General features: G+C 43.9%; 7 protein-coding genes across 7 annotated transcripts; 6 read left to right on the forward strand and 1 right to left on the reverse strand.

The window, feature by feature from the left end:
* Positions 1-119: 119 nt before the first annotated feature.
* On the forward strand, positions 120-940 carry F5891DRAFT_1192835 (uncharacterized protein; the record flags this gene model as incomplete). The annotated part of the gene is made up of 2 exons (XM_041367656.1): positions 120-186; positions 234-940. The coding sequence occupies 2 exons, from the start codon at positions 120-122 to the stop codon at positions 938-940; spliced, it is 774 nt and encodes a 257-aa protein (XP_041222288.1).
* A 3,760-nt stretch (positions 941-4,700) lies between these two features.
* F5891DRAFT_983312 (uncharacterized protein) lies at positions 4,701-5,357 on the forward strand (the record flags this gene model as incomplete). Its single annotated transcript, XM_041377305.1, has 1 exon — positions 4,701-5,357. One exon carries the CDS (start codon positions 4,701-4,703, stop codon positions 5,355-5,357), a length of 657 nt encoding a protein of 218 aa, XP_041222289.1.
* Positions 5,358-7,168: 1,811 nt separating this feature from the next.
* Positions 7,169-8,756, reverse strand: F5891DRAFT_983313 (uncharacterized protein; the record flags this gene model as incomplete). Its single annotated transcript, XM_041377306.1, has 7 exons — positions 7,169-7,310; positions 7,334-7,472; positions 7,512-7,634; positions 7,706-7,843; positions 7,929-8,004; positions 8,495-8,529; positions 8,657-8,756. The coding sequence occupies 7 exons, from the start codon at positions 8,754-8,756 to the stop codon at positions 7,169-7,171; spliced, it is 753 nt and encodes a 250-aa protein (XP_041222290.1).
* A 7,190-nt stretch (positions 8,757-15,946) lies between these two features.
* F5891DRAFT_983316 (uncharacterized protein) lies at positions 15,947-16,588 on the forward strand (the record flags this gene model as incomplete). The annotated part of the gene is made up of 1 exon (XM_041377307.1): positions 15,947-16,588. One exon carries the CDS (start codon positions 15,947-15,949, stop codon positions 16,586-16,588), a length of 642 nt encoding a protein of 213 aa, XP_041222291.1.
* A 169-nt stretch (positions 16,589-16,757) lies between these two features.
* F5891DRAFT_958403 (uncharacterized protein) lies at positions 16,758-17,159 on the forward strand (the record flags this gene model as incomplete). The annotated part of the gene is made up of 1 exon (XM_041375565.1): positions 16,758-17,159. A coding segment is annotated over one exon (402 nt), but the record flags the coding sequence as incomplete, so codon positions are not given.
* A 417-nt stretch (positions 17,160-17,576) lies between these two features.
* Positions 17,577-18,824, forward strand: F5891DRAFT_1192839 (uncharacterized protein; the record flags this gene model as incomplete). The annotated part of the gene is made up of 1 exon (XM_041367657.1): positions 17,577-18,824. One exon carries the CDS (start codon positions 17,577-17,579, stop codon positions 18,822-18,824), a length of 1,248 nt encoding a protein of 415 aa, XP_041222293.1.
* Positions 18,825-18,849: 25 nt separating this feature from the next.
* F5891DRAFT_1192840 (uncharacterized protein) lies at positions 18,850-19,572 on the forward strand (the record flags this gene model as incomplete). The annotated part of the gene is made up of 1 exon (XM_041367658.1): positions 18,850-19,572. The coding sequence occupies one exon, from the start codon at positions 18,850-18,852 to the stop codon at positions 19,570-19,572; it is 723 nt and encodes a 240-aa protein (XP_041222294.1).
* Positions 19,573-19,585: the final 13 nt, after the last annotated feature.

Here is a 19,585-nt window from a genome sequence, read left to right on the forward strand (position 1 = left end):
CCCCTCACAGACGCGGATAGTCTGTGCTGCTCAGGATGCTTGGTTGAAGGCCCAAACAGTAAATTCAACCACTAACCCTACTATACAACCCCCATACAATACAGTACATACAAACAGCAATGGCTCCAGACCTCATCCACCTCGAGGGGACTATGCTTCGCCCATCAGCCATGTCCCCGATGAAGGGTGTGTGGGCACCGGTGACGGGCACCAGAATACTGACTCCCCTACAGCAGACAGCCCCCAGCCCACTGAGCATACTGCTCCACCTAACAATGCAGAAAGTGTTGAGGCAACAGCTGAAGCGCACGACACACCTAACCTTGACAAACGAGGCTCAACATATATGAGACCTGGTCAAGTGAGACACACACCACTAGGTCGCCAACCCAGACCAAGACAAAACCAAGCTCAAACAGGCTCCCAACCAAGAATGGAACACCGAGAAGGCAAGAAATCTATTAGAGCAAACATCAAAATAGCCTTGTTAAACATGAGAGGGAGATGGCACAATGGGGTAGATAAGTGGCATCACATCAACCAAATAATACGAGAGAAAAAGATTGGAATCATGGAAATCCAAGAGACCCACCTATCGAAAGAGGAAGAATCAAAGATTAATGAGACCTTTGGTCGCAGAATAACAGTCATCTGGTCCATAGAACCAGAAAACACCAATGCAAAAGGTGTGGCAGTCATATTAAATGTGTACTCAACTAACAGCAAAGAAGCAACATCAGAAGAACTCGTCCCCGGAAGGGCGCTCCTGATCCAAATTTCCTGGATGAAAAACGCAAAACTATCTGTGTTAGCGATCTACACCCCAAACGAACCAACACAAAACCAAGTGTTCTGGGAGGAGATACATTCCAAGCTGATAGGGAAGCCCACACCTGATGTAGTGCTAGGCAACTTTAATATTGTAGAGGGCGCCTGTTAAGACCATGCACAAAGGGTAGGACTGATTCAAAGGGGCTTGGCTTCAGCTCATGCGCTGCGCCCCTTACCCAAGTATGTGCTCTTAATTTCAGAATGACGTCCAGAGAAAGTCCAAGGAAGTCCAAAGGACTTCCGGATGAGTGCAGGAAAGTTCTGGAGGAACTTCTGGAAATTACCATGGGGTTTCGTCCTGATACAGAGATGTGTAATGGCTACTCAGGACAAGTCCTGAGTAGAAGCAAACAGAGGAAAGGCTGCAAGGACAAAGTCCGAAGCAAAATAGGTCCGGAGGACTGCAGGAAAGTTCTGGAGGAACTTCCAGAAACTCGGAGGAATGGAGGATTGGATGAGTGGAGGAGCGGAGGAGCGGAGCTCTGGCCTAGGGAATTCCTCCCTAGGCCTGAGATGGATATTGACTAAGTCAGAGGACTAGGACTTGATACGAGGACTTAGTGTGATAATCAGACTAAGGAAATACAGGAGTATCTACAGGGGCTTATATACTACTGAGGACTTAACGGAGAATCAGTCAGTGCGGTCCAAAGCTATGTGAGGCTGTGGACGGAGCATGTAGAAAATAGTAAATGAAGACGGAGATGAGAACATAGGAAAATAAAGCCGGAAATGAAATGAGGTATGGAAAATGAGTATAGTCTAACTGGAGAAGGAACCTACAAAGGGAAAAGGCATGGAAGATAGATGCGGGTTGGATCCGGATGTTCAGAAGTCCGGAGACAGGTGATTACCATAAGGGGATGAGCGCTGATTTAAGGTTAGGGTTCGGATATGAAGCATAGGTCAGATCCGGAGATGTGGATATCAGATCTGGCGTCCGGATATCAGATGCAGGAGTACAGGGATCTGGACGGATAGAGGATTTGGTCCGGAGACATGGACAGGAGGTCCGGATGAGGCGTGGGAACATCGTTGGATGTAGGTCCGGAATGTGGGATATGACATTAGGGCAATAGGACAAAGAATGAATGATGCAGGCTAGCTGCGGAGATATGGAGGTCTGATGTATGGAGGTAAAGGGATCTGGATCTGGATGTGCAGATGTGGATGTGCAGAGGTGCAGGGATCCGGATGGGTAGAGGACTGGAGACATGAATAGGGTGTCCGAAGGTCCGGATGAGGTGTGGGAATATTGTCGGATGTAGGTCCAGAATATGGGATATGACAACGCCCTAGACAGGCTACCATGCAAACCAGACAACAAAAATGCAGTAGAGTCCTTGATGTGCCTGAAACTCAGCCTAGACTTAAGAGACGGATGGAGAGCGGAAAACCCCGGCTCACTAGCTTTTACCTTTGCTCAATCCTGTCTTCAGGGTGGGAGACAATCGAGAATCGACCGAATCTATATAAGTGAAGACTTCCTGCTGTTTAGCAAGGAGTGGAACATTGAAGCCTCCAGAATTGCCACAGACCACCAGATGGTATCAGCAAAGATATCCGACATCCGGAAACCCTTCGTAGGGAAAGGAAGGTGGACCCTACCACTCTTTATACTCAAGGATAAGCACATCCAAGACGAACTAATTAGTATGGAGCGCACCATGCAGAAGGACATAACAGCGTCCAGCATGAACCAATCAGAATCTCACAACCCCCAAACAATATTTAAAACCTTCAAAGACAGATCAATCCAACTGTGCAGGGATACAGCGAAAAGATCCATCCCAAAAATCCAAAACTGTATCAACACATTAAAATCTCACCTTAAGTCATGCCTGAACGATCAAAGCCTCCTTAAGGATGAGCAGCAACTTGTCGGCCTGGAACTACAAGAGAAATATCTAACCTGGAAAGAAAATACCACGAAAATGTAAGGGATAACCTCGCCGTCAAGATGAAAATTAAACGTGAATCACCCGTGAGCAAGTTATGGTCAAGATCTGGAAAAGATGTCAAACCCAGAGACACAATTGCCGAATTAAAAGCACTAGACTCACCAGCAGAAACCCCAGTATACAAGACTCAGTCAGACAAGATGGCCCAAATTGTGAGAGACTACCATGATGCTCTACAAAATGAAGGTCTGGCACCAGACTCGGAATGAAACACTGCAACTGACACTGTCCTCGATGCGATAAGCACCCAACTACCAGCAGAAGAAAGAAATATCCTCGAAGACAAACTCACCAAAAGGTAATATAGAGGAAGTCCTGAAACTACTGCCAAATGGCAAAGCAGCCGGTATTGACGGTCTCCCTTATGAGTTCTGGAAACCGTTAGAGGACATCTCCAAATCACTCCCAAAAGAAGACAACAAAGGGAACAACAATGTATTTGAACTAACTGAATGCATTACCAAAGTATACAACAACATTGAGACCTTTGGCATCTCCTCTGGAACTCAATTCTCAGAGGGGTGGATATGCCCGTTATATAAAAAGAAAGACTGAAGAGACATTGCAAATTACCACCCAATACATTACTAAATAGCGACTACAAAATCATCACTAAGGCACTAGCAATTAAACTAGCCCGCATAGCACCAGCAGTCATTCACAAGAATCAAGCTGGCTTCATACCAGGAAGGAGCATCACAGACCAAATATGCCTAACACAACTCATAATCAACTTCGCCGAAGCTGAGGAGAAAGAGGGAGCTATAGTAGCATTAGACCAAGAGAAAGCATATGACAAAATCACTCACCAATACCTATGGAAAGTACTGGAGCGCTTCAACTTCCCCAACCAGTTCATTAACACAGTCAAATCCCTGTACAACAAAGCTGAAACGGCCATCATGATAAACAGCGAACTAAGCAGCAAATTCAAAGTCACACATGGTGTCAGACAGGGAGACCCCCTGTCATGCCTCCTTTTCAATCTGGCAATAGAACCATTAGTGGAAATGTTAGGAAAATCAGACCTACAAGGCTACCAAGCATCCGGTATGGCATACAAAATTGTTGTCACCATGTTCGCAGACGACACAACCGTCTACCTGACGGAGGAAGACGACTTCGCGCTGCTCAACAGCATCCTATCACGCTGGTGCGAGGCATCAGGAGTGAAGTTCAACACATCCAAAACTGAAATCATACCCATAGGAAACAATTCCGCCAAAAACTCCAATCAACAAGGACACTCAACACAAACAGTACCCCGATACCTAACAACATCAACATTGTGCAAGACAGGTCTGCAATAAGGATCCTCAGCGCATGGGTCGGAAACAACACCAACCAGAACGCCATATGGGCACCAACTCTGGAGAAAATTGACGCCAGCCTCAAGAGGTGGGAGAAGAACCACCCAACAATTGAAGGAAGAAAAATTATCATCCAACGCACTATCAGAGGAATGACCCAATACCTCACCATGGCACAAGGTATGCCCAAAGATGTTGAAAAAGCTCTCCTAACGAGAGCGAGAGAATTCGCCTGGGACAACGAAGGAAAAGCACAAATCAGCACTAACATTCTATGCGCCCCAATAGAGAAGGGCGGGAAAAACATGCTAAACCTCACTCACCGAAACGACACGATTGAACTAATGTGGCTCAAAGGACTCCTCAAACCACCCAACGAGTGCGCCCCCTGGACCTTCTTTGCAGATGCCCTAATCGCTAAGAATGAAAGACCAGCCCCCTCAGTCTGCACAAACACAAGAATCAACACATTCCTACAAACATGGAAGCCACCCACTAGAAAACTACCACCCCAGACTTATCACCTCATCATATCACAGAAAATCACCAAGCACTTAAGAAAAAAGAAAACATACTCTTCAACCCTGCGCTACCCACAATGTCTTTGATTGCAGATGGCTTCAGAGCATTCAGATACTCCCCACACTGCGAAACACCTGCAAACCAAACAAACACTCAACACCAGACCCTAGATACAAACAAAATATCAGTCACTATTGGAGGCTCCCACCACATCAATGACAATGGCGAAATAAAAGCAGTCGGCACTGTATGGTATGGTCAGAACGATACTAGGAACCTAGCCTTCAACATACCGGGCAACCTAGCATCACCCGCAGCAGGAGAGCTGGCAGCGATATTGGAAGCCACAAGAACGGCTCCCAAACACATTACCCTTAAACTATCCATCAAATCATTAGATATTATCAAATTACTAACCAAACACGCACCAAGATTGGAAAGACTAGGCTGGATCCAAATGCCGGATGCCAAACTGTCCCAAGCAGTCCTAGCAGAACTCAGAGAACGAAGCGCAGCGACAATCCTCTGGGCCTGGGGAGGTGACGCACAAAAATGCAACACTGACGGAACAGAAGACCTAATAAAACTAAGATCCACACAACCAAAGACATACAACTTCCCTACTGAAGTTAGGAAAGAATTTGACGCTGCCGGCTTGCTGATGATGGAAGGCTCACAACACCTATTCTACAGAGGGATCCATGAGCTCAAACAAGAACACAAACAAAGATGACGCACACGAGCGGCTCTAGCAATGACTCACCACACAGTGAGAGAGATTAGTACAAACACCCCCACGGAATCACAAATCTGGAAATCAATAAGAGACAAGGACATACCTAAAAACATTCGCAGATTCCTGTGGAAGAGTCTCCACGGAGCATACTGCCTTGGTGACTTCTGGCACAACATTCTGAACTTCGAACACAGAGGTACTTGCCAACTATGCGGAGGAATCGAATCAATGGAACACATCCTAGTAGACTGCGAGGACTCACATGCAAGGAAAGTGATCTGGACACTTGCAGAGAAACTATAGCGCCTAAGAGAAGCTGACTGGCCGAATATCCAATATGGTACAATTCTCGGATGCAACCTAGCAAACTTCGTAGATACACGATGTAGAGAATCATGCCTCTCATGGTGTGATATGGCACCTTTCACTAAGGAGTACATTGCACGAACTTGTAGCACCACTCTGTGTGCTACCCACAGCTATTCCTATATGAGGCGCAGCTTTCCCTCGCAACGCACGCCATGCGCGCACACTTCCCGCGCTTCGTGATGTATATGCGCGCGCGTGCATTCCCGCGCTTGAGCGCCCTATAGCGCCAGCCATCCAGATGCATCCATCCACTGTCCTCCATGTTCTCTAGTGCATATATTTCCGTTTCTCTCATTTGTATATTGTTCCACCTTATTTTTATCATGGACCCTTACTTATATATATATCTACATACCTACTCGGTAGCGCTTCGGCTCCGCATAACAGCGCTTAGGCGCCTATATAAGCGCCAGCAGTACATACTATTACTTACTTCACTTTTCACCTTAACTTACTTTTCACCTTACTTTACCTCCCATTTACCTATTACTACTTACTTACTACTTAGCAGAACATAGTAGAAACCTATTCTTTTACATCTCGCGCTCTCAAATTCTCTTACCTTGTATCATATTATCACTTAAGTCTAGTCTTTATCATTTTCTGCATACGCGCGCGCACTTTCCCACGCTTCGCGCTAATACGCGCGCGCTTTCTCGCGCTTCACGTTCCCGCGCATACCTCTAGATCTTTGCTGTACTCACTTCCCCTTTAGGGTCGAACGCACTTGTCTCCTCAAGTAACGCAGACTAGGTGACGTGCGACCTTCAACAATTATAAATACAGTTTGGAGCATCATTTGTTCCTCTCAGTATTGTTGTTTCTACAACGAAAGAAAAAATTAAAAGGCAAATCAAGACTTTTCTCAATTCTAACTTACAAGTCAGCACACTTGATATGGAAACTGAGGTGCGAAAGAGTAATAAAATTCAACAACGAGGAGGACAAATTTCACTCCGAAAACGAAATCTGCAACAGATGGATATCAACGATCAACAAAAGACTCAAATATGACAAAATACTCACCAACACAGTGAGGTATGGTAAAAGGGCACTGAAGGAATCCCTAGTACTCCGGACATGGAGTGGAGTCCTATTGGATGAAGACGATCTTCCTGACAACTGGATCAAACATGCAGGGGTTTTAGTGGGTATCTTACCTTGGCGTCCCCCAGGGCGCAACAGATAGCTTCAGCTATCTGTGAGGTGAGGAGTCCCACACTGCCAGCATATACTGGCGTGCATAAATGCATTTCCTCTGGGTAACTATTTTAATACTATCTTCTCTGTCTCACAGGTGAAATCCCCGTATCCTCAATGTACTCTCTGGGACTGACTTGGTCAGCTGCCACTTAGCAATATTGTTCTACCAAAAAAAAAAAAGTCATAAAAATATCTGAGCCACAGGGATGCATGCCGCTGACTCTCCAAATGCTGGTTCAAACATTGGCCTCACTCCCTGTAGAGGTGCATTCACCCTGCTCAGCACTGGCATCACCTTGCTCAACAGCAGGTTGGCCTTTATCAGCACTGCCATTGAGGTTCTCAGTTGCGGCCTCATGCTCAGCTAGCTGTTGGCCCCTCATCATGATAGGTAAACACACCTCAGGCACAGCCTCACAGGTGGCACCATGGGCGGCAGAAGCATGTGCCAACGATGGTCAGCCAATTCTTCTGTAATGAAGTCGAAGTGGGCCTGTTGCTGGACCAATTTGTGATTGGCCTCTGCCAGTTCATTCTCACCTGCAGCAACCCGATCTTGCAATCTGGTGACCATCTTACAAAGTGCTTGAACTTCTTGCCGCAGAACATCATCAGTGGCAGTGCTTGATGTAGGCAGGATCTGTATGGTGCCAGGAATGTTGGGGATGTCAGGAACTGCAGGTGTTGGAACAACGGGGTTTTCTGATACAGGCAAGATATCAAGATATCCGAATACATCAGATCTCAATATGACAAAAACAATAGATACATACCTGAATGTTGAGGAGCAAGCAACAGATGGCGAGCGACAACAGTGAGATTGTGATCTAGCGTGGTGGGCATGGGCCAGCAGTGCCTTCTTTGGTCTACCCACCAGGGCAGACCCTTTGCTGCCGCACTTTTGCTTTGACCTATGGCACCAGGCACAAATGGTCAGCTCTCCACCGGAGTTGTTATAGCCCTGACGACAGACTAGGCTGCACTGCACACAGTTACCACACGGTGCATTCCACACCAGAGATGCAAAGTCTGCATGGTCGTCCTCAACGAGAGTGCCAGCAACCGCAGGCATCTGCGATGGCAATGGGGCAATGTTAGCAGAGTACATAAGATAGTGTCAGCTGGTGTCATATCCCGCATTCCTGACCTGGACCTATCATACAAATCATTTCTGGACATCCAGATCTGGCCAGTTTCTACCTTCCATATCTTTTCCCTTTTGTATGTCCCTTCTCAGTTAGCCCCTGTTTCCGGACATCCAGTTATACCTATAACTGGCTGTACTTAATGTCCATCCCTTCTTCATTTCCGTCTTCATTTAATTGAGTTCCGATAGATTAGTGTTAGGCATTTCACATGCTCCATCATAGCCTCACATAGCCTCGCACTGTGCCAACTGATTCTCCGTTATATCCTCAGTAGTATATAAACCCTGTAGATTCTCTGTACTTCCTTAGTTCAAATATTATCTTAGACTCTGCTCATTCCCTCCTCCATCCGACTTGATTTCTCCTCTCATTGTCCTCTGATAGTCTTAAAATCAACTCCTATAGACTTCTCACCTCCACCTCTACCTCTGGTAGTCCTCCACTATTTCCTTTCCAGTTTGGACATTGTCTGGATTAGACTTATCACTTGTTCCCGAACGTCCGCTGGAATTCCTGTGCATTGGACATCAGACTCCAGATGTCATCTGCTAGCCTTTGGAAGTTAGGGACACGTACTTGGGTAAGGGGTGCAGTGCATGAGCTGAAGCCAAGCCCTTCTGATTTGACCCTTGAGCACATTCCTAACAGCTGGTATGTAAAGTAAATTGGGAGACATACTGGAATCAGAATGTATGGTGTCCTGATACTCTTTGAAGGTGCAACATTTGAGACCTCATCATTTTTATCATCGGTGGATATCACCAACCTTGCGGCCGACTGACTGCAGTGCTTTGACTTTTTGGGTGCAGGGCAACTTTGTAAGGGTGCCCGCCTAACTCCCATGAATGAGGCACCAATTCAATAACAAAAAATATTACTTACCTTGCATACAGTTTTGAACCATGCAGCAACATGGGGTGGCAGCATGTCAGGTTGCATTGATGGTTTGGTTTGACCACATGGAGGATCTACCAATGCTTTTACTGGAGCCAGTGCAGTGTCCAACTCCCAGTAATCATCACTGGTGATGACTGCTGGAAGTGAGGAATCTTGACTATAGGTGAAAACACTAAAAACCAATGGGGACTCTACAGCAAGACCTGGATATGAGAATACAACTTGACTCAAAGGACAGCTACTGAGAGAAGTTCCTCGCTATAAAATGGAGGGAAACTCTGTCAACTAGATGGGCGCTAGCAGGTGCAAGAAGATAACACACGTGAAGGTGTGCATACACAGAGGCACACTTTGGGTGATAAGGGAAAGAGTCTTCAAGGGATAGCAGAAGCGCAGGTGATAGTCGATAGAGAAGTATAATCAAATTTCTAGCACTTAGGTGGACTATACACTTTGTAGTATACTGAGATAAGGGGGAAAGTAAGTACTAGTCCTCAAGAACCCTTCCTCCTTTTAAGAAGGGGAATTGCATCCGAGAATTATGCTATGTGGCGCATCCGAGCGCGGTACTGAACTGAGTAACTATATCAACACTAAATATATTCTAAAGCCTAAGATAGGTGTTCTATATGTAAGTGTGGAAATTGGACCGAGGATATGTCAATTCAATGAAATTAATAAGAATAATGCACCAATAAATCAGCAAGGATGTAGGATGGACGGATGGACAGGAGCACAAAGACCTAGGGTGAGGTGCACGAACACGTGTGAGACTGATCCTATGGATAAGAGCTGGAACATATAGGGTATTATGTGGGTAAAGGGCCACATATTCAGCATTGAGATGCACAAGTCTCTACACTGCCTTTGAAGAAGCACAGTAGTGCTTCATGGCTGGTGGACGACTGGAACTCATTGCCTGAGTTGCGGGACATTTACCACATTCCATCGGTCGGCCTCAATCTTCATCGCTGTCTTCTGGCAAGGCCTTTTGCTTTCCCTTATCCTTCCTGGTGTTGGGTTGTGAAGGACTGGCCACTAGCAGAGACAGGTCTATAGAGGCTTTTCCATACCCAATGGTCAAGGGTAAAGTGGACTCCTCTTGCAGTAGGAATCTCTGGCATGGATATTAGCCTACACTGAGGTATTTACCACTGTGTGGGAGGAGGCATCGATGTGCTCACTCAACTCAGCAGCTGCCGAGAGCACAATTGGGTGAGAATGTCTTCACCTGCAGTGCATACACTAAAAAAAAGTTTGTCTAAAAAAATTCAGATAAGCTCATGAAGATCAAATGATTACTTACTAAAATGCTGGCTATTTCTAGTGCCAACTGGCCATTGGTGGGATCAGCAGGATCCAATTGTAGTGCCTGACCCAAAAGGTGTTTGATGTGATCAGCTGAGTGCCTGAAGGTAGCATTGGCTGTTGCAGCGATGGAAGTGATAGACATGTCAGAGTAGACTTGGTTGTACAATGAGTGGCAAGGAACAAAAGTGAACCTAAATACAAACCTGATGTGGCAGATTATGTCATAAGCATGGCCACTGTGGGGACAGAACAATAGTTGACCCACAGGAGTCCACAAGATTTGTGATGCTTACTGTTGGCATCACAAAATCGTAGTCCACAACATGTTTCAAAGTGGATCAAATGTATCTGAATGGGAAAGTATGGACCTCACTGAATTAAGGGTTTCGAATGAAGCAATACCGATCATAGTGGAGTTCACCAATGATTACTTCAGGGACAATGTCTATCAGTGCTGATGTTGCCGATGTTTTGCAGCAACAATTTGTGGAACTTTTGTGCTTTCAGTCATCCACTCAAATTAACTAGACAATAAAAAAGTTTCATGGCTTGCTCACAGTACACAAGTCATTTTAAGCTCCAACGAGAACCAGAGATATAAACTCCCATGGCTGATGTCATTTAATTTCACAGGAAATTCATTATGTCCAAGTCTACATTCACAGCTTATGGTGCTCTTGCTGACATTAATAATTCTGCAGTCTCGCCAATATGGCAAATATGTTTGAGTTTGCTGCTCCCCAACTGCTCGCTATTTAGACTACTCCTGAGCAAAGCACTCTTGTAAAATCAGCAAAAGCTTGTCACATTGTGACAAGATACCTTATTTGGGAGGGTGATGTGAGTACAAATTTCAATAGATTCCATCTGAAATCTAACCAATCGCCAGCAAAAGTTTTCATTCTGCCTTGGGTAGCCTTGTGCAATGGGATGAACATCAGTCCCTCACTTTCACAAAATCTCTGGTTTGTCATCAGCATGCTTGGCATGAGCTAGGCCGAGCTCCTTAATGACCAGGAACTTTATGCCTCATTCATGAAGCTGCTGGTGGAGCCATCTGGACCCTGGGTGAAAGGTCATATGATGAAAACATATTCATATGCATGGTGGAACACCACTTTTGATGTCTTGCCATATGGGACTTTATCACCAACTTCCCATCTAGAAATCAGCTAACCCAAATGATCGGCAATCACTTTACACAACTGGTAAGTCCTTTCTTTTACACCTCAGACTTGAATATAATCTCACATGTGACCAGCTGGAGGGATACATACTTGTGACACCAGCAACATTAGTTCTGCCAAGGTTGATTCTGGTGGCCCAACAATTGGCTGCCATTCAGGCAGAGATTGACTATGAAGGAAATGCCATTCTCAAGATGATGGAAAATAAGGTTGTGGAGGCAAAGCTTCTTGCAGCGTCCATGTTAAGAATGGAGGCCACCCTTAGTAACGATATACTTCAAGTGGTGCGGGCAATGGAACATTTGGTGAAATATTTAAAAAAGAAGTCTATGGATTGAAAGGGCGATTAACATTTCTTATCTACCTAGCTAGAATATTTTCAATGTACAACTTGTATCTGAATGTCAATACCAATGAGGTTAAGATGAACGGCAGAGGGACATTTTTGTATTATTGAAGGCAAGCTTTGCATCTTTGTGTAAATGGTCAAATATTTTCCACTACAGCTGTCTGGTTACTTAAGGGTCTTATATAAAAGTTGTGTATAATGACAACACAATTATACATGGTGAGAACTTCTTGCCAGTCCTTAAGTCCACGGTCTCTGACTTTCTACTTTGTGGGAGGTAATGTGGTGAGTTCTTGGGAGGATTCAGTTTGTTGTCCTCTTCTTGTGTAGTCTTATACAAAGTGTTGTGGAATGTTCTGTGTTTTGGATAAATTCATTAGGTTTGTGTCAGTTTAGTAGGTTGTGTTTCAACCTATGAAAGTCTGTTTCAACTTTGTCATCCTTAGATATGTGTCTCACTTTCTGTTGAAAGAGAGAGTCTTTTGTATACTATCTTTGGCCCAGAGTTGCAAATCACAATGTAGCACAATGATTCTAGAGGGTAATTAGTACGTAGCTTGCTGTATGTATTTTTTTTAAAACAGGCTGGAAGTACTCGTGGCAGCGAAATACAGAACATGTACTTTCCACACTAATCCATCAGAGGGAAGCCATCACATGCACTGAAAAATTCAGAAATTTTACTAGTGACTTCACATTGCCTTCTAACACTCCTCTAATTGTTTCTGACATGAAAACTGTGTTCTGTTGAGAGCCATAAATGTTGTACTATCGAGATGCAAAGCGTGACAGGAGGAATGAGCTTGTGTTCGGAGTTGCAAAGTGCTGCTTGGCAACTTGGCTAACACCTGTACACGCACTTACTCATCTGTGAAGTTAAGCTTTCAGTCTTGCAGCGCTGGTTGCATGCCCAAGAGAAACTAACCCGCCAAGTTTTCTCAAGAACTTGAGGATAAGTGCACATTCTTACTCAACTGGCGCTAGTCAACACTAGTCACCCTCTCTATAATCTTTCCTGCGGCATATTCATATATTATACCTATCTAGTTAATACCTTACAGTCCATAAGCATACTTGCACAGTATAAATACAAGCCTCGACGCTGTACAAAGCCTTTTGAATCGTTAATAGTGCTTGTCAAATGCTCCGGTTTCATTCGTCGGGGAGTTAAAATGGCAGGGTGACATGGTGTGACACAATGACTTCTATGCGGTGACACACACCAAACCTGGTTTGTGCATGGTCATGGCTACTTTTCATCCTTGAAGTTCCTTATTTTGCTCTATGAAATTATCATGAATTTTCTACACTACCTTAATATTTTATTTGATTAAATTTTCAGACCTAAGGACTTTACATTACAATTTAACAGTTCATATTAATACTTTTCTGGTTCAAAGATTGGGTAAAACATACCACAACAGATTATTCAGCATTTCTCATGATCTCTTACATTTTACCACACATTTCTCACAACTTTCTGTATTAGTCAGATATTTGAGTGGAGAAAGTTTATAGATGAGAATATGTGAGAAGTGAACAAGTCATCGTAGAACATCTTGACAATGGAGTCACTATAAGTCATATTTCCTTATTTAGATAGTTACACAGCCACATTTAGAGTAGTATATAAGGGATTCTGTTTCCCCTCTGAATAATAGATGCCCTCTTCTTGAAAGATTCCCTTTTGAGAAGAAAGGAAGATTTGAATATCTTCTTAAGTTTCTCACCCTATATTTGAGTGAATATCTGAGTGAATTAGTTTATTCCCTCCATTCATTTATCATCATTTCCCACAATATACTGATCTTCTGAGGCCTACCTTGAGCTAATCCTTAAATTACACTAGCTGGTACATGATTATCAGTCATCTAGTTGTAGTTTCGTCATTCTCTTTACAACACAGGATATCTTTTCTGTGGGGAGAATCTACATATTTCTTAACAATTAGGAAGAAAGACAAATAAGACTAGCACTTTACTCAACAATATTAAAAGCTTGGCTGCTTTAAGACTACACCAAGAGGGTGTACTCTGTTCTGACCTGTGTCATACTCATTGTGCAGGACCTGAGCAGCAGATAAGTTAGTTTCAAAGCCACATATTTTGATTGATTCAATTGTGTTAGAGGCTTAGTTTGATCTCCTCTGATTTTGAGAATGGGGAGTGTTTACGAAATAATACTCTGGTTCATTGCATATTGTTGCAATCCATTATTATTATCTTATCCTTGCATATCTTTGCAATCATCTTCTTGTAGCATTGTAGCACTGCATCAAGCCAGTTATCGATTTGGCTACATCATCATCTATAAATCCTTATCATCTGTGTCCTAAGTACTGCATCAAGCCAGTTAACGGATCAACAACCTTCAAGTATTTAAGCACTGCATCAAGCCAGTTAACAGTTACTGTTCCTGAAATTTACCCTGATCTCACCCCTTTTAAAGTCATTAGGAATTTGCTTGTTTTGACAAATCCAACTTTTACACCTCCTCCCATGAACGACCACATTATCAACCGTTGGTGATGATTTTTATTGCCAATCACATCCTAGTAAGACATAATTGGAGCCCACCGCGAGGGGGGGAAAGTTTGTCATTCAAAAGCACACCTCTCTGACTGTTTCATAAATAGCACTTGGCAGGGATTGAACTGCAGAATTTACAACAAGGTGTTTTCCACTCATCAAAACTATTTGGCTATAGACTCTATCCCATATCAGATATCACAATAAACATCAATAAACAACCATGACCACTACTACTGCAACCACTTCAGGGTCTACAATTCCCCCAGGCCCACTGATACTCCCATATCCATGCACAAAACATGCACCACCTAAATTCAAGGGTGAATATACTCAAGTCAAGAAATTTATTAAGCAATATGAGAAGCTTTGTCAGCAATTTTAGGTGACCTCCCAAATGGACCTGTGTGAGAATCTTACCCAATATTGTTCAACTCATGTTCCTGACCTAATTGAGGTTTTAGAAAGCTTCAACAGTCATAACTGGAAACAACTCAAAGCAGATCTATTGAATAACTTTGATGCAGACCATGACACAAAGCAATACAAACCAAGAGATCTGGTAAAATTTGTCCTCTATCAGAATAAAAAACCAATCAGAACACTATCAGAATGGAAGTGTTACATACAAAAGTTCACCATTATTGGTGGATGGCTCAAAACACATAGCAAGATTACTGCAAATTATCATGCTACATATCTATGGAAGGGTATACATAGAGATCTGCGGAACAGAGTGGAAAGCAGACTCATTGCTGGAGACCCATTATGTGACCACACCATCCCTTATTCACAAGCTGACGTTGTAGCAGCTGTTGAAGCTTGTTTACAAAGGGATTGATTTGAGACAAATCTTGCCTATTCAGACTCAGAAATTTTGGAAGGAGAAACTGATACACCCAGTTCTTCAGATTCTTCAGACAGTGAGAGTGATTCTGAATTTGAAGATGATTATAAATCAAGACATAAATCCAAATCCAAGAGGCTTACTAAGACAAGGTCTAAATCAGCCAAGTGTAGGGTGAAATTTGTGGATAGTTCAGATGATGAAGATTTAAGCGAATATTATAGTAAGAAGAAGCAGAAACTTTGGGCAAGGAAATCCAGAATCAAGGATTTGGATACAGACAGCAGCTCAGAAGAAGAAGTAGAGCGACAATGGTCGCATGGAAAGAAAGGAAAAAAGAAATCCAAGTCCAAGGACCCAGATCAGATAGAGGACTTGGTGAAGCGTTTAAGCAATCTTTCAATTGATGATCCAAATTATACACTGCTATACTTTCAAGCACTAAAGTTGGACTCTACCATAGGAGAAGTACTCCCAAAGCCTCAAAAGAAGAGTGAGAGATATGTCAACACTGCTCCTAGAACAAGAGGAGCAGAAGCACCATTCACTCCAAGCTATCCAAACAATATTTAATTAGGACTGTCGAGATATACTTGTTTTGGATGTGGAGGCAGCAATCATAGACTTCCATGGTGTCCAGAAGTAAATGTGTTATTGGACAAAGGATTACTACAAAAAGACACTACAGGAAGACTAACACTACCAGGAGGACAAGAAATATGTAGAGAGGGAGACGAAACCTTCGTTATGGCACAAAAACAGTGTGCGAGTCAACAAACAGCAAATACACACTTTGTACAATTGGTGACAGACAGCGAGTTGGATTTGTCAGACCATAAAGTCTATCTTATACCTGCAGTGATGAGTGGGTCAGAAATGAGCAATAGCAAAATCAAATATGTGGCTTACCCAGCCGAGCGAACACTGAGAGACAAGTCTGGAAAATGTCGAGCCGTATTTGATGGGATATATCCACCGTCAGTGAAAAATCTTAGGGAAATAATGAAAAGAGAGCATCATCAGCGTGTTGAAGAACAAAAAATCAAAGAGAACAAACCTTTGAGTGCCCAGAGGGCAACAGGACCAAACACACTAGTTATCCCTCAGGATCTAGGGACTAGTCGGACAGAGGAACTGAGAGAAGAAGACAGCATACCAGCAGACAAGAAAATTAGCAGCGGACAGACTCACAGTGAGAATCAGCCGAAGTTTGAGGAACCAATAAGAGTACGCCCTGGTCCAGGCACACCCCCACAAAGAGAATTTGATCCTAATGATGTGAAGAAATTGTCAGACATAGTGAATATGAGAAATGGCTTACCAAAGAAGGCAACGGCAGTGCGGCCCTACGTGCCAACATCAGTCAAAGAGACAGAGACAAGGCAGTGAGCACGTGAAGAGGTACGTCCAACACCAGTGAGCACACAAAGTATTAGTTCCCACACCAAGCCGGGAGGAGCCGAAACATGTACCAAGAATATCCGATCTAGCAGCCAAAGTGGACCCAAAGCTATTATTAGATTGAATTTTAAATAGCCAAATTCAGCTGACAGCTTGAGAGATATTAGCCATGTCTAAAGATTTATCCAGAGGTTTGATGGACTTAATTAAACCCAAAGCCGGAAAAGACCGGACAATCACTGAGACTTTTCTTTCTCAGAATCAGAAGTCAAGAACATGTGGAGAATTAATTTACATTGACACAGAAATCAATGGGCGCAAAATAAGAGCTATCTATGATACTGGAAGTGAGATAAATCTTTTAAATACTTCTATATACAAGCAAGGGTTAGGGTTACCCGCAGATATGGAACACCAAACCAGTCATCAAGATGCAAATGGCAGAATCGGAACACTTCAAGGAATAGTTCGGGAAGTCCCAATTGAAATAGGAAGCATTAGAACAATAGGAACCATGCTACTCAATGAGAACACACCATTTGATCTATTAATGGGATGATCTTGGCAATCTGAAAATAGAGTCGGCTTAGTCGAATGAGCTGACGGTACATACCTAACATTTCCCAATCCAGTATCTAAGGACCTGCCCAACCTAGAGCTACTGATTATATCATGCGAAGAAGTCACATGCTGTTCTTCTCAGGAATTGAACCTTCAGGAAACACCGAACCACATTGAAAGCTTCTATATTTCCCTAATGCGGCCACTACCACCGTGCCCATTGAAGCACATTCAATACATTTTGTACTTGATACAAATTTTTATTTTTCTCACTCTATGTACAACCCTGCAGTACATAGACAGAAAAATAAATATGTTAGTTATTGATTTGTTTTGTATTGTTATCATAGTACTTAGTATAAAAGCCAGCAAGAAAACAGAGTCAGAGACCAGCCCAAACCGACCAATTCTTAGTATGGAACATGCCACTACTATAATTTTTCAACTGGATACCAGCATTTTGGAATTTGCGGGCCGAGAGGCTCAACAATGCAAATTCCAATCTACCTATGAGTCTGGCACTTTGCACAAGAACACTCGATTTGACGGAGCTCATTCCTATTTTGGAAATCATGTGGCAGATTATATAGCACTCAATGCCTTCCAGTACCGAACCTTTGGGGAGAAAATTCAAAGCTCCCATTCCTTCCAGCTACACTATGCCCTAAACACATTCTTCTTGTATCACTCAGGAAGTGATACGCCCAGCCATTGTTTTTCCTTTGGAAGTCCAATTCTTCCCAAAGATGCACGTGACATCAAGTCACCTTGTTTGGTTGCCTTTGGACGGTGCAACCACCCTGGACCCTTTGTCCAGGAATACCAGAAGTTCATTGCCCCCTCTGATCTATTAGCATCAACCTCTCCTCCTTTTTTCGAGTGCAAGTTTCCAGACTTAGGCAGGGCCATCGCGCAGCACCATGCAGCTCTCACTGCCGCCAACCATGAGGACAGTAAGTTCTCCCCCAGTTCACCAATCACTGACATTGGACTTCCAATGCCTCTGCCATCTCCTCCACACATTGGAAGGCAGCCTATCTCTCCCCTCTCCCTAGGAGAGGGAACTTTAGTCAACATCAAGACTGAGCCGGTTGGCACAGACTCCCTCCTTCTGCAAGCATCTGCAGCACCGCAGCAGCAGCAACCTCAACCATCTACTCCTGATCTGTTCCCGGTCCCGCAAGTTCCTTCTCAAACTCGCATGATTACCTCTCCAGCGCAGGTCACCCTTATTCCTGCAACTGGGCGAACTGGGCACATGGAGGCTGGAGATGTTTCAAGTTTTAATAGACTTGTTTTTAGTATGCTATTTAGACTCTTCTCTCTCCCCACATCTGACCAGTCCCAAGCATTCTCAGACACTCACCCTAGCATCCCAACGGACTCAGGCCGAGCACCATTTGCACTGGTCCTGCCAACTCGTGCCTCTACACCATTCTCAGAGCAGCAGCCGCCCTTAAATCTCAGAGTCCCTGGGACCTCCCAGCTCTTCATGCACGTTGAGGTGTACGAATGCTTCCCACCATCTTCCCCAACCATGTCCGACTGTTCCTCATCAGAACTCTCATCTCCATTCGTCATGCTGCTGGATCCCAACCTACCCATGTCCATCGCCGATCGCATCATCAACAGTTCGGACGAGGTCTTCAACGAGCTCATCTGAATATTTCTCTCAAGAAGATAAAATTATGGATGACATGTCCTTCAATTATTGTTTGCCTAACTGTGACCCTCAGCTTCCTTTAGGCGACATGCTTATTGCAGCCAACCATATCACGGTAGGATACAAAGCTATGCCCAACATCATCGCCTATCTGTCGTTCGAGCCTCTATCTAATGCAATGGTTGCTGACCCTCCCACATACACTGTAAACGTTCTGGAACCCTTTCGAGGTGTTCATTGTGGCCGGGACTATCAGATCGCCCTTCCATTCAACGGTCTCTTTTGTCCCCCTTCTGTTCATGCTCTGAATCTTACAGCAGCACTCATTTGTTCTGAGCTTGATGCTCATAATTCACGCAAAGTTGGCCCGGAACAGGCCAAGTTCTTAGCTGCTCGCCCACTGACAATTTACCATTACAACAAACCTAACTATCCAGGTGCCGTTGTACGAGGCCAGAGTCGCCTTGAAAGTCGATACTATGAGGGGCGAAACCTTCGTCACCTCCATCTTGAACTTCTCACAGCGGTCCACACAACTCTAACTCCAGAACAGTCCAAAGACTATAATGAGACCGACATGTGTCTCATTCTCATCGAAGATGACAAAGCACTGCCCACTTGGGTCAATCGTGCGGTGTTCCTTCTGCAGACATCACCCTTTTGCAATCCTTTTGTCTTCTTGTCTGTCTGTTTGTATTTGAGTGTATTAGTATTCAATGGTCCAGGGCTCCCAATTCTTGGCAAGTAACCCTATTGCGAGT

This window comes from Suillus fuscotomentosus (assembly GCF_016647785.1).
Source record: "Suillus fuscotomentosus strain FC203 chromosome Unknown F5891scaffold_53, whole genome shotgun sequence".
Classification (NCBI taxonomy): Eukaryota; Fungi; Basidiomycota; class Agaricomycetes; order Boletales; family Suillaceae; genus Suillus; species Suillus fuscotomentosus.